At 51.0% G+C, this 12,789-nt stretch overlaps 1 protein-coding gene across 1 annotated transcript in view; it reads right to left on the reverse strand.

Moving 5' to 3' along the window:
* Window positions 1-4,048: 4,048 nt before the first annotated feature.
* The window catches only part of FGD1 (FYVE, RhoGEF and PH domain containing 1), a 63,192-nt gene continuing 54,451 nt past the window's right edge, over window positions 4,049-12,789 (reverse strand). Inside the window, exons 14-18 of the mRNA XM_077329589.1 lie at window positions 11,880-11,969; window positions 11,039-11,164; window positions 10,327-10,485; window positions 8,645-8,788; window positions 4,049-7,289 (exon numbers count right to left, since the gene is read on the reverse strand). Of these exons, the coding sequence (XP_077185704.1) occupies window positions 7,038-7,289; window positions 8,645-8,788; window positions 10,327-10,485; window positions 11,039-11,164; window positions 11,880-11,969 (771 nt within the window). The 3' untranslated portion in view covers window positions 4,049-7,037. The remainder of the gene's footprint in view (window positions 7,290-8,644; window positions 8,789-10,326; window positions 10,486-11,038; window positions 11,165-11,879; window positions 11,970-12,789) is intronic.

The following is a 12,789-nucleotide window of genomic DNA, read 5'->3' on the forward strand; positions in this document are numbered from 1 at the left end:
GGGGATGCTTTGGAGGGGGGACTCTGTCATATTTGACCACTGTGGTTCAGGGATGCCAGCCTCCAGGTGGAACCTGAGATCCCCCGGAATTAGATCACATCTCCAGGCAACAGAGATCAGTCAATCCTGACGCAAGGCAGCCCTGCGGACGATGCGTCATCTCTTTCCCTGTCCTTCACAGGAGAGGCAGCCCTGTTTCTCTTCTACAGATACTATGATATCGATTGCATGGCGAAACATTTCCCCAGGGGTAGTCAAACTGCGGCCCTCCAGATGTCCATGGACTACAATTCCCAGGAGCCCCTGCCAGCATTCGCTGGCAGGGGCTCCTGGGATTTGTAGTCCATGGACATCTGGAGGGCCGCAGTTTGACTACCCCTGCTAGGCGGTTGCAACCCAATATGATTGCAACCTAATATAGATTGTTTCATGTATTGTTCATATGTTCTATGTAAACCGCCCTGAGCCTCCGGGGAGGGCGGTATAGAAATACAACCAATCAATCAATCAATAAATAAAAATCTAAATATTTTGATAGCAAACCCAGAGGAAACAAAGGACCCACTCAAAAACAGATAAACTTGTCTTTTGGCAAGCTCAGAAAAGTACAATAGACTCACCAACCCCATAACGGGATATGTAACCCACTGGATTGGCGTATTGCTTTGTCAGCTTTTCCTCGGTTACTTAGCTGAAAGGGATGCAGCGGTGGTTATATAGAATAGTCAAGGACATTTGAAGGGTTCCTGAAGGTTTAGAAGCAAGAAGACATCCCTACAGTGGTAAAATAAAATCAGAGTCCAGTAGCACCTTTAAGACCAGCAAAGATTTATTCGAGGCATGAGCTTTCGAGTGCAAGCACTCTTCGTCAGACTGCTTGCGCTCGAAAGCTCACGCCTTGAATAAATCTTTGTTGGTCTTAAAGGTGCTACTGGACTCTGATTTTATTGTGCTACTGCAGACCAACACGGCTAGTCATTTGAATCTACAGTGGTAAAATGCTTTCCATCCTTCCCTTTATAGCTCTTCTGTACCATCTCATTTGACCCATCTCGGGGTTCACGGTGGATGACCTGACTGAATGTATCGGCTGTGTCATGCCATATTCTTTTCTCACGTCAAAGAAGTGTCTGTCAAGACTCTGCAAAAATGTCAAAGTGTTTCATATTTAGGTGGCTGTGTGCTTTGAAACATAAAGGACAGGTGTCACAAGAAGGGTTGGAATTGCGAACGTATGCCGTAAATGATTATTATTCAGTTTCTAGACCACGTCTCTCCCGTTGGGATTGAGAGTTTACAACATAGTGAAAATCCACAGTACACAGTAATGAGAACCAAAACCCCTCTCCAGGACTTGAACCCAGCACCCTAGCCAAGCAGGGTCCAACAGCCCTCCCCTCCGGAGAAGTAAAGACGCTGCCAAGAAAGCCTTCAAAATTTTCTTCGTTTAATGCACATTTTGGAATTCGGCAGCACCAGCAGATGGGTTTGTTGGGGTGGGGGCTGAGGAAGAGGAAGAACAATATTCAGCACCAAAGAACCAGCTGGCACTGTTTTTATAGTTAGATTGTCTGTCCAATGACGATGAAGAAGAAGAGTTGGTTCTTATCTGCCGCTTTTCCCTACCCGAAGGAGGCTCAAAGCAGCTTCCAATCGCCTTCCCTTTCCTCTCCCCACAACAGACACCCTGTGAGGGAGGGGAGGCTGAGAGAGCCCTGAGATTACTGAAATAGAGTTGGTCTTATATGCCGCTTTTCTCTACCCGAAGGAGTTTCAAAGCAGCATACAATTGCCTTCCCTTTCCTCGCCTTCCCTTCCCTCTCCCCAGTGTTGGGGGACGGAGATATCTGCAACTATGTCGGGAAATAGAAGGAGGAAAGGCATGGGGGAGGCGGGTAGCTGTTCATTGGGCTTGCTCAGGGGGGAGGAAGCTGTTCCTGCCCAGGCCATCCTTGTAACAAGTTGTAACCTCCTTGTTGTTGTAACCTCCTTGCAAGTTGTAACCTCCTTGGCTTTCCCTCTGGCCACACAGCGAGGGGCCATCCGTAGCGCCGATAGTGACTGAGCCCCTGAGCCCTTAGGCCCCAGTGTCAAAGAGGGTCAGACTTAGCAAAGAAGGAAAAAAATGACAGGAGGGCAATATGCGTACCAAAGATGCGGGCCAAAGATGTGCGGGGAAACAGAACTTAGGGCTGATCCTGCGTTGAGCAGGGGGTTGGACTAGATGTCCTGTATGGACCCTTCCAACTCTAGGATTCTATGATTCTATTCTATGAACTGTCTCTTTCTGCCACTCAGGTTCTTTCTTTACAGGAGCAAGAGGAGTGATTTGGACTGCTGTGGGGTTTCGTTATTGGGATATTTTCGGCTCAGCAAGCAGGTTGCATGCACTTTTTGATCCTTTGGACTTTCGTAGGAAGCTCTCCTGAACCAAGTGTGATCTAAGTTAAGGGAAACAGAGGCCTTATTTAAAATCCTGCTTACCCTTAAGCAAACATAAGGTTGATGGTTTATACCGCTTTTCTCCCCAAGGGGGACCAAGGCAGCTGCCGATATTCTCCCAATTTCTGTTTTATCCTCACGACGACCCTGTGAGGTAGGTTTTGGCTGAAAGCGTGTGACTGGCTGGCCCAAGGTAAACTTCCATGACGAGGCTATGGATTCACACCTGGGTCTTCCAGATTCTAGCAGTCTGACACTCTTGAGCCATTATGCCACACGTTGCTCTTTCTGTGGTTGGAAAGTTCCTTTAAATGGGGCAGAAGATTCCTGTCCCACCATCCTGACCTGTTTCTAAGGTGTCCAATTTTGCAATCTGTAGAGCATGACGTTTTTGCTCAATTCAATTTGCTGGTATTTTTTCATAACGAGACCTTCCTAATTATTGCTCATATCTCATTTTTTCCTCAGTATAGGCATGGCTGTGTGCTGGCGCACCTAAATACCTGTCTTGAGCTACCAAACCTCTGAATCCCAGAGCCAGGAGGCAGCACCAGGAGAAGTCCGAGGCCTCTACACCCTGTTGGCTCTCCAGATGGAGCCTTGGTCTGATCCAGCAGGGCTCTTCTGATGTTCTTAGGAAGGCCTCAGCCTCTCTGCCCTGTTGCTGGCCCTCCAGAGGAACTGGCTGGCCACTGTGTGAGACAGGAGGCTGGACTGGATGGACCCCTGGTCTGATCCAGCACGGCTCTTCTGATGTTCTTATGAAGGCCTCGGCCCCTCTGCCCTGTTCTTGGCCCTCCAGAGGAACTGGCTGGCCACTCTGTGAGACAGAATACCGGACTGGATGGACCCCTGGTCTGATCTAGCAGGGCTCTTCTGATGCTCTTATGTTCATCTTGGAGTTTTGCAAGAGAGGTCTCTTAAGCTATCATACTCCAATGGAGTATGCAACTGTGGAGCAGGTAGCGTACACAAATTACCTTTGACTATAAATACTTTTCTAAGCTTAGAATGAATTCTTCCTTGGCTCCAAAATAGAGACCGTTCGGAGACATACCCTCTTTTTTTAGGAGATATTGCTCTTTTAACTGGACCATTTAATGCTTTTTATGTTTTAGTAATCTGCTTAGAAAAAGAGCCTCTTGTGGCGCAGAGTGGTAAGGCAGCAGACATGCAGTTTGAAAGCTCTGCCCATGAGGCTGGGAGTTCGATCCTGGCAGCCGGCTCAAGGTTGACTCAGCCTTCCATCCTTCCGAGGTCGGTAAAATGAGTACCCAGCTTGCTCGCTGGGGGGGTAAACGGTAATGACTGGGGAAGGCACTGGCAAACCACCCCATATTGAGTTTGCCATGAAAATGCTAGAGGGCGTCACCCCAAGGGTCAGACATGAGCCGGTGCTTGCACAGGGCATACCTTTACCTTTAATCTGCTTAGAACCAGTAAGTTGAGAAGAAGTCTGGGGTAGCCAGAGGTGTCCAATGTACGGAAGACTAAAGTCAGCCTGGTTGTACACATCTCTCTCTGCCCCCTCTCCCACCCCATCTGTCGAAGGGAACCTTTGTGCTCCTGCCCTCGTTGAAACAAAGAGACAAACATAACCAAAAAAGAAACCAAAAATCCTGTATTTTCTTTTTTTTAAAAAAATGGACACAGGAAAAAAAAATACAACAATGAAACTAGAAAGTAAAATGGACAATACACGAATCTCGGTTGAGGGGAAGGGCACTTCTGTCAATAGAAGATTCCTCACCCTGACCTCTGTAGTGGCCAGCCACTGTAGATGAACAACAATAAAATATTATTTTGGTAAGAAAGATTTTGTATATCCCTTAATACTGAGTCCTTTTTAATATAAAAGTTACATGCACTAGCTCTAGACCACGGCGGGGCGGTGGTGGGAGGACTCTCCCTCCAGGCATCACCGGGAAACAGACCTCCAACAGGCCGAAAAAGATCGGGATGTAAAAAGGGGGGTGCCCCACACCCCCATATGGACACTGGAGCATTGCAAGCAGGGCGGGGCAGTATCCACGGTGGCACAGAAACCTTCTCGACAGGCCGGTTAAGGTGGCAGAGAGAATTCAAAGATCGTCGGCTCTCTTAAAAGTGCGTCGTATCAAGGAGGGGAGAAGGTAAACGGCCTTTGAGCAAAGGGTGCCGGATTCTAACCCACCTCTGGAATCACCGTCTCCCCTTTTGGAACGATCCATCCGGAGAATTTCCCGCACGAGCGCCTCGTTGCTAGGCAACTCACCGCCTTCAAGCCCTGGTCGCGGGGAGGTTTGCATTGGCAGCTCCAAGCCGAGGCAAGTCAAATTTGAAACTCCATGTGCAGGGGCAGCCTCACTTGAGCAGATGCCGAAGCCAAAGGTCAGGGGAGCACTGCTTCAGACATCCCTGTTGAGGTGCCACCAGCATATGACGAGGGGGTGCCGGCTCTTGGCTCAGCTTGAGGTCATCCTTCCCCCCCAAGGGTCGCAACTTCATAAGAACTACAGAGAGATTAGCTCACTCGAACGCCACCCACCCAGATTTACCTAACCGTTCGGGCATCTGCTTTAACTGGAGCTGCAGGAACCCTGGTTTAATTTTGGCCCTTCCGAGAATCATGCTGGAACATCACTCATGTATTCCGAGTATGTTGGTCACCCGACAGCAGAGAGGGCATTTGCTACCTGCAGAACGGTGCGATCCTCTTAAATGAGGTTTGCACAAGGTGAGTGTTTTTTGCTGGGTTGCAGCCCCTGCCCCCCAGCGCTACAGCCCAGAAACAATGCTATGATGGTGACCTGTGAATGATAGAGTGTGGGGATTTGGCAAGGAGGCCTGTGTTCAGGGAGGGAAGGGGGAGAATCTCTTCCAAGTGGGCATACCACAGCAGTCCCCCCCCATGTCCTTGTGAGCGTCACATGACCCAATGAGCATCACATGACCCAATGACACATTTCCTGGTGCCTGCCAAGTGTTTTCGGAAAGTGGGGGGGGCCCAGTGGGGGAATGTTGACCACGGGGAGAAATGATTGGCTGTGCATCTTTTGAAAAACACTGCTTAGGCAGCTGCTGCCATGGCAACACAAGGATCCTCCCGCTACGATGGAGCTGCAGTAGCTGCCATTCTGCGGCTGGCTCCGCCTCCTGTGGCAGCCATCTTGCGGCTGTGTCCATCATGCTGCGTCAGAATTCCAATGGGGGCCGCAGGCTCCAAAATGGCTGGGGATCCCCCGGCGGAGCAAGACATAAACCACGGATCCTTTCACTTCAAAGTAGCCCTTATGTCCTAGTGAGCCGATTCTGTTTCCGGAGGATTCAAGTCATAACAGAGGACGGCCCGTTGGTTAATCTGATGGACAATGAGATGAGTTTTTTAGTGGGGGGAGGGCTGCATCAGAAGAACCCCACGGTCAATACTGGGGGGCCCCACACTTTTTCAAATCTGCTCGAAGATCCACATTGACCTTCCGGCTCCTTTCCCCCCTCCCTCAAAATACGGAGGCGAACGAGATGACGAGTCAGTGCCGAGGAAGCAATACTGAATGGAAGAACAGATCTTGGTCCATATTGTAAAAGGTGGGGAAAGGAAGAGGAGGAACAGGAGATAAGCACAGAAAATTCGCTTATTCAGTCTCGTTTTCCCTGGGGGGGGGGGAGAGAAGCTGCTTCCACACAGAGGGTTTTTTTCCCCACTTTGACTTAAGTTGGGACACATTTTGGGGGAGGGGAGTTTCTGTTTACCATCATTCCCGGCTTTCCCCATCTTTCATTACACTGTTTCCTGCCTCAGTCCTGTTTTGGGTTGCAAAGAATGCAGCCCAAGCGGTTAAAAAAAAAGCACGTGGAGAGAACGCCGTGCGTTCTCTAGGCTGGAACTCATTTCTCTATGGGTGATGCAATGTTCTCGTGGCCAAACTGGTGCCCCAGATGTCCACGGACTACAATTCCCATGAGCCCCTGGCCAGCTGGGAACTGTAGTCCGCGGATATCCGTAGCACCACAATCTGGCCACCTGTGGTCCAATGTCACCAATTTGAAACTTTCACAAGTGTCATTCGAGCGCTGTAGCACATGCATGGGGGGGGGGGGAGAACGAAAAAAGGTCAGCGAATCTCCACCGGAGTCGTGATGTCCAGATCCCCGAGAAGCCAAGCATTGCTGCTCATGAGCATGTGCAGAAAGGAAAAGCCAGAAGAAGAGACCGAAAAATGCAAAGAAGATTCCCATTAAGAGAAGCTCTGTCCCTAACGCCCACGCCTCTGTTCCGGCTGTGGCGGAAATAGTCGCGTGGAGCATCCTTCCGTGTGGAAGCAGCCAGCGGGTGGTTTGGCTGACCCCCTGCTGCAGCTGGGAAGCAGGATCATCCCCCAGCGGTCTCAGGGCATCTGTAGGGCTTTCTGCGGCTATCGGTGGCAGGGAATACCGTGGCGAAATCCGGGTCCTTACAGGAGAGAGGCAGGAGGGGACCCGCGACAGACCTCTAATGCTGACAAAGGGGAGAAAGTGCCGGAGAGAGAAGAATGTTCAAGTATCCTGGTCAGAGAACGGGACGCAAGGCCCAGGGCGGTCAGAGTCAGTCCTTCCGGATTCCCCGGCCTCCGCCGTTAGGTCGCCTCCGGCTCCGTGTCTTCGTCCGCCTCTAGGATGGAAGGCGGCCCCCTGCCTTCTTCTCCGCGCCCGGCTCGGCTCAGCACCTCCATCCATCGCTGCCTCAGCTCCTCCGTCTCGGGGCTGAAATACCAGCACAGGTGGCTCTGGCTGATCCGGAAGGCGTGGCGGCGATCCACCCGCTCTCCTGGCTCGGGGAGGCTGACCTCGAAGCCGATCAGAGGCATGGAACGCTGGGCCTTCACGTCCTGCGGGATGACGGACAGTCAGGCTGAGTGGTCAGAAGCAGAGGGCCAAAGGAGCCAGGGTGGCCCTAGTGGGTGGGGCCAGTTACGTCCCGAAGCCATGTAAGATGCCTGTGCTTTGTTCTTTTTCTTACCATCTACTTCTTAACTGTTCTAAGGTAAAGGTATCCCCTGTGCAAGCACCGAGTCATGTCTGACCCTTGGGGTGACGCCCTCTAGCGTTTTCATGGCAGACTCAATACGGGGTGGTTTGCCAGTGCCTTCCCCAGTCATGACCGTTTACCCCCCAGCAAGCTGGGTACTCATTTTACCGACCTCGGAAGGATGGAAGGCTGAGTCAACCTTGAGCCGGCTGCTGGGATTGAACTCCCAACCTCATGGGCAAAGCTTTCAGGTGGCTGCCTTACCACTCTGCGCCACAAGAGGCTCTAACTGTTCTAGTCTATGTTAAAAATAAACACTCTTAAACAAAGGTGCCATGGATTTGCCGCCCGGATAAGCCTTACAGTCTGTCTTCCTATTCTTCCCAGTGGGGTATCTCAGGAAAGCTTACAGCCTGGAGGAGGAAGAGGAGGAGAAGGAGGTAGAAGAAGAAGAAGAGGAAGAAGAAGAAGAAGAAGAGGAAGAAGAAGAAGAAGAAGAAGAAGAAGAAGAAGAAGAAGAAGAGGAAGAAGAAGAAGAAGAGGAAGAGGAAGAAGAAGAAGAAGAAGAAGAAGAAGAAGAAGAAGAAGAAGAAGAAGAAGAGGAAGAAGAAGAAGAAGAGGAAGAGGAAGGAAGAAGAAGGAAGAAGAAGAAGAAGAAGAAGAAGAAGAAGAAGAAGAAGAAGAAGAAGGAAGAAGAAGAAGAAGGAAGAAGAAAAAGAAGTCCTTTTCTTTCCCTGAAGGAGTCTCAGAGCGGCTTACAGTCGCCTTCCCTATCCTCTCCCTACACTAGACACCCTACAAGGGAGGTGAGGCTGAGAGAGCCCTGAGATTACTGAAGAAGAAGAAGAAGAGTTGGTTCTTATATGCCGCTTTTCTCTCCCCGAAGGAGTCTCAAAGCGGCTTCCAATCACCTTCCCTTTCCTCTCCCCACAACAGACACCCTGTGAGGGAGGGGAGGCTGAGAGAGCCCTGATATTACTGAAGTAGAAGAAGAGTTGGTTCTTAGATGCCGCTTTTCTCTACCCAGATGAGTCTCAAAGCGGCTTACAGTCGCCTTCCCTTTCCTCTCCCCACAACCAACACCCTAAGTAGTGAAAAGTGAGGCAGAAAAACCAACTCTTCATCTTCTACTTCCCATCCTCTTAAGTTATGTTATGAGGTGGGGCAAAAACAGGTGGAAAAGGGAGGCAGAGGGGGCGGGGACGACGGTCATACCTGTGGGGCTCCGTAAATGTAGAGCACGAGGGGCTCGTTTTCGGGGATGACAAACCAGCCTTTGTGCCAGGCCTTTCCTCCTTTCTCCATGTAGTGCAAGAAGCTGCAGATCACACTGTTTTCTGCCACCACAGAAGCCTGTTTCTGCAGAAGGGGGAAAGAGGGAGAGAGGCTGGTCAGACACCCAGCCAGTCAGAGAGAGGCAGCCAGTCCACCTGCACCGGCACAGGTGCCGCGATCGAAGCACCTCTCGTATGCATGTGGTGGGAAGGCTGCATGCTGTTGGCACCATTTTCCTCACCTCACTGTGGGAGCTACCCTCACCACAGCCATTTTTTAGAAACAAAAAGTATTTGCCTCCTAAGGAGGCCTGTGCCTGGTGGGGCTTCCCAGCATTCCCAGGGGGAAGGGTGGCCAAACTGTGGCTATCTAGATGTCCATGGACTACAATTCCCATGAGCCTCTACCCGTTTTGGAAGCTGGCTGCTGCTACGCCAACTATCTCCCCTCCATCTGTGGGACAGGGTCAGGGGCAGCTGGGTCCTCCTCAGCATGGGGCAGCATGTGGTTAAGGCCACTCCCGGTCTGAGACGCTGGAGAGCAAGGCAGTACTGGATTAGTGGGCCAATAGATCTGATTCAGTGGTCTGAGCTGGGAGGACACTCCCATCACCAGCAGGTGGCACTAAAAGATGAATTCTGCAAGGGATGCAGCTTTCTGCATCAGAGGTCCTGAGCACAGTGCCCATGAGCTCCAGGGCTCTCACCAAGTGCTTGTAGAAAGAGGGTGGGGCTAGGTGGGACGTTTGCCTAGCAGGGATTCTGACTGGCTGGGCAGATTTAAAAAGCAAAAAACAAAAATAAAAACCAGGCCTTATCCAGGCCTTTGAACCCAAAGGAAAAGGGATGTATATTTGGCTAATCCTGTTTGGCTAATCCATGCTGATATTTGGCTAATCCTGTTCATCTTGCATTATAGAGATTTTTTTTCCTTTGAATTCCAAGGACTGGGTAATAAACAGGATACATAATTTATGATTTATATATTATTGTATTATTGCAAATATTTATGTACACACAAACTTTTTTTTGCTGTTATTTTCTTTGTGTACTTCTGTTGTTTGAGGAGTGGGCAGATTAAAAGGCATCCCATTAAACAATACTTCTGTCTGAAATGCCAAATAGTTACTATTAGAAAAGTATAACCTTAGTACCTGCCATGTTTTGATTAGTCCTGCCTCCTCTGGTAGCCATTTTGTAAATGGCTCCGCCTCCAGTGGCAGCCATTTTGTGGCTGTCTTCACCACACCGTATTGGAATTCCAAATGGGCCCACAGGCTCAAAAAGGCTGAGGACCCCTGTCGGACATCTTTTCCACATCTCAGGCATGTGCTTATGGAAAGCCAGTGGCAAACACCTCCATTCCCCTCAGCTGGAAAGTCAGCATCTCATTTTAAAGGGCAACATTGCAAGAAGGCTCCCCAGGAGAAAACAGCAGAAGAACCACAAGGACGGGGAACGTTGCAAAGATTCTGCATGAGGATGCCAGAAGCTGAGTGAGGCCAAGGAAATCCTTTCGAAACTCAAAGGCCCCCCAAGGCAGGAAGCTACCCACTTTCCGAAGAAGTTGCACACCTCTCAGCGGGGGTTCGCAGGGCAGCCCCTTCCCGTCAGCAGTCTCACCTCCAGAATGGATCTCCGGCGCTGAGGTGTATTGGGGTGCGGGGCAGGACTGGCCGGAGAGCCCTGGAGCGTCGTGTAGCAGTCAGAGCAGACGCGGTTCGGCCGGTTGTTGTCATAGACCAGGCGAGCCCGGAACTCGGAACATTTTCCACAGACGACCTGTAAGATGGCGGCAGAAGAAGAAGAAGAGTTGGTTATTATATGCCGCTTTCCTCTACCCAAAGGAGGCTCAAAGCAGCTTACAGTTGTGTTCCCTTTCCTCTCCCCACAACAGACACCCTGTGAGGGAGGTGAGGCTGAGAGAGCCCCGATATTCCTGCTCGGTCAGAACAGCTTTATCACTGCTGTGACCAGCCCAAGTTCACCCAGCTGGCTGCATGTGGGGGAGCAGGGAATCAAACCCGCGCTCCTAACCACCACACCAAGCTGGCTGAGTGTTGAGTGGTGGTGAGTTAACAAGTAACAAATAGCTAATTTATAGGAACTACTGAGAAGAGGAGTATATAAACCTCTAAATAAATAAAAATGGACACTTTTCATAATAGTAATGTGTGGTGTGTTTTTGAATATATATATATATTTTCAAGTGACGTGCAGATTAATCTGGTCTGGCCGTCAGATGCCTCTCTTGACTTTCTTCCTGGGGACACGAAACCAGGCGGGCGTGGCCGAGAGGAGCTGCGGGCCCGTCTCACCCCATCCTGACACTCACGTGGCCACAGGCACGGCAGTGGTGTCTCCGCTTGGTAAGGGCGTTGAAGGGCTCCTTGCACTGCATGCACATGGTCACCTCCTTCTCCCGGATCGGCGTGGGCGCCCTCCGCCCCAGCTCACACCCCTAGCGGCAGAGCAGAGAGACAAGAAGGTCAATATTTATTGATTTATCTGTTCCACTTAATATTTCTGGTAAGGCCTTGGAGGAGGAGCTGGTCTCATGGCTTAAATGCCACTCAGCACTTAACACCCACTCAGGGCAGCTGTCCCGCCCCTGAGTGCCTCCTCCTCCAACCGGCTTGCCTGTCTGTCCAGCGGCCAGCCAATCGCCTTCCGTCCCCCACTCACGACCACCCCCTCCTCCTTCCACTTCCCCCCGAGGCTCGGAGGCTGCAGATCCCTGCTGCGTGAGAGCTGCCCCTGCCAGTGAGTTCCCTTCCTGGGGGCCTCCATCCTGCAGCCTTTCCAGGTCTTGAGGGGAGGGGGAGGCCTTCCAAATAGTTCTTCCACCCACCCCCAATCTAGCACACATTGTATTCCTGAATGCAATGGGCTTGGCCCCTGGTTATATTTATATACTGCCCTCCCCAAAGGCTAAGCCTACCAAAAAAGTGCCGCAAGTCATCTTTCTCTGGATTAGATGGGAGAGCCCCAGGAAGGTCTTCAATCGCCCTTGGAAGGCACAGAACCCCGCAAGGCCCTTGAATGCCACAGGATTCTGAGGGCTCTGGAAACCCCTTAAGCTCAGCCAGGCTCTAGCACAAGTTGCAAGCTCTTTATGACAGCACGAGCTCACACACACAAGCACAGATCCATGCATGCGCCCGGCAGGGACTCACAGGAGAATTGGGCGGCGTTTCGTCCTCGCTGATCAGCTGCTTGAACGTCTCCAGGGTCTGCTCGTGCTTCTGGATCGTCGCCTGGATCGCCTGGTTTTGAACAACAAGGCGTTGGCAGGCCACAGACAAACACATCTCTGAACCGAGAAGGGAAGCCGAGTCCCGGGCTCCTTTGAGTGGGGAGAGGCGAGGAGGAAAAGGACGTGCGTCCGTGGGGGAATCCCTGTGCTCACCGTTCCCGCCAGCCCCAGTTCCTATTCAGTGGGGTAAAAGGTCAGCTCTTCGTCCCCTTCCCCAAACACTTGCTCAGCTTCCCCTGACTTTTCAACCTCTTTCTCTCTCCCTCACTTGTGTAAAGCCCCAGATCTGTGTAGAAGAAGAAGAGTTGGTTCTTATATGCTGCTTTTCCCTACCCAAAGAAGTCTCAAAGCAGCTTACAGTCGCTTTCCCTTTCCTCTCCGCACAACAGACACCCTGTGGGGTGGGTGAGGCTGAGAGAGCCCCGATATTCCTGCTCGGTCAGAACAGCTTTATCACTGCTGTGACCAGCCCAAGTTCACCCAGCTGGCTGCATGTGGGGGAGCAGGGAATCAAACCCGGCTCAGCAGATTAGAAGTCCGCGCTCCTAACCACTACACCAAACTGGCCACCAGACGTAGACCTCCTTCAAGTTACCTGACCTGGGCAAGCCACACATATTATTACCAATTATATTATTACCAATTATATTGGTATATATTAATACCAATATATTCAGCAGCTCTTTTCTGCTGCTCCAGGCAGTCTAGCACGGCAACCCCTCTTGGTATCTGAAGGCATGGGCTGTGACTCCCGAAATCTCCTCCCCTTCCACAAACTGTGTTAAGTCTTTGGCTCTTTGGCTCTTCTCTGCTGCTGAGGACAGACCCAC

Source organism: Paroedura picta, chromosome 3, assembly GCF_049243985.1.
Source record: "Paroedura picta isolate Pp20150507F chromosome 3, Ppicta_v3.0, whole genome shotgun sequence".
In the NCBI taxonomy this organism is placed as follows: Eukaryota; Metazoa; Chordata; class Lepidosauria; order Squamata; family Gekkonidae; genus Paroedura; species Paroedura picta.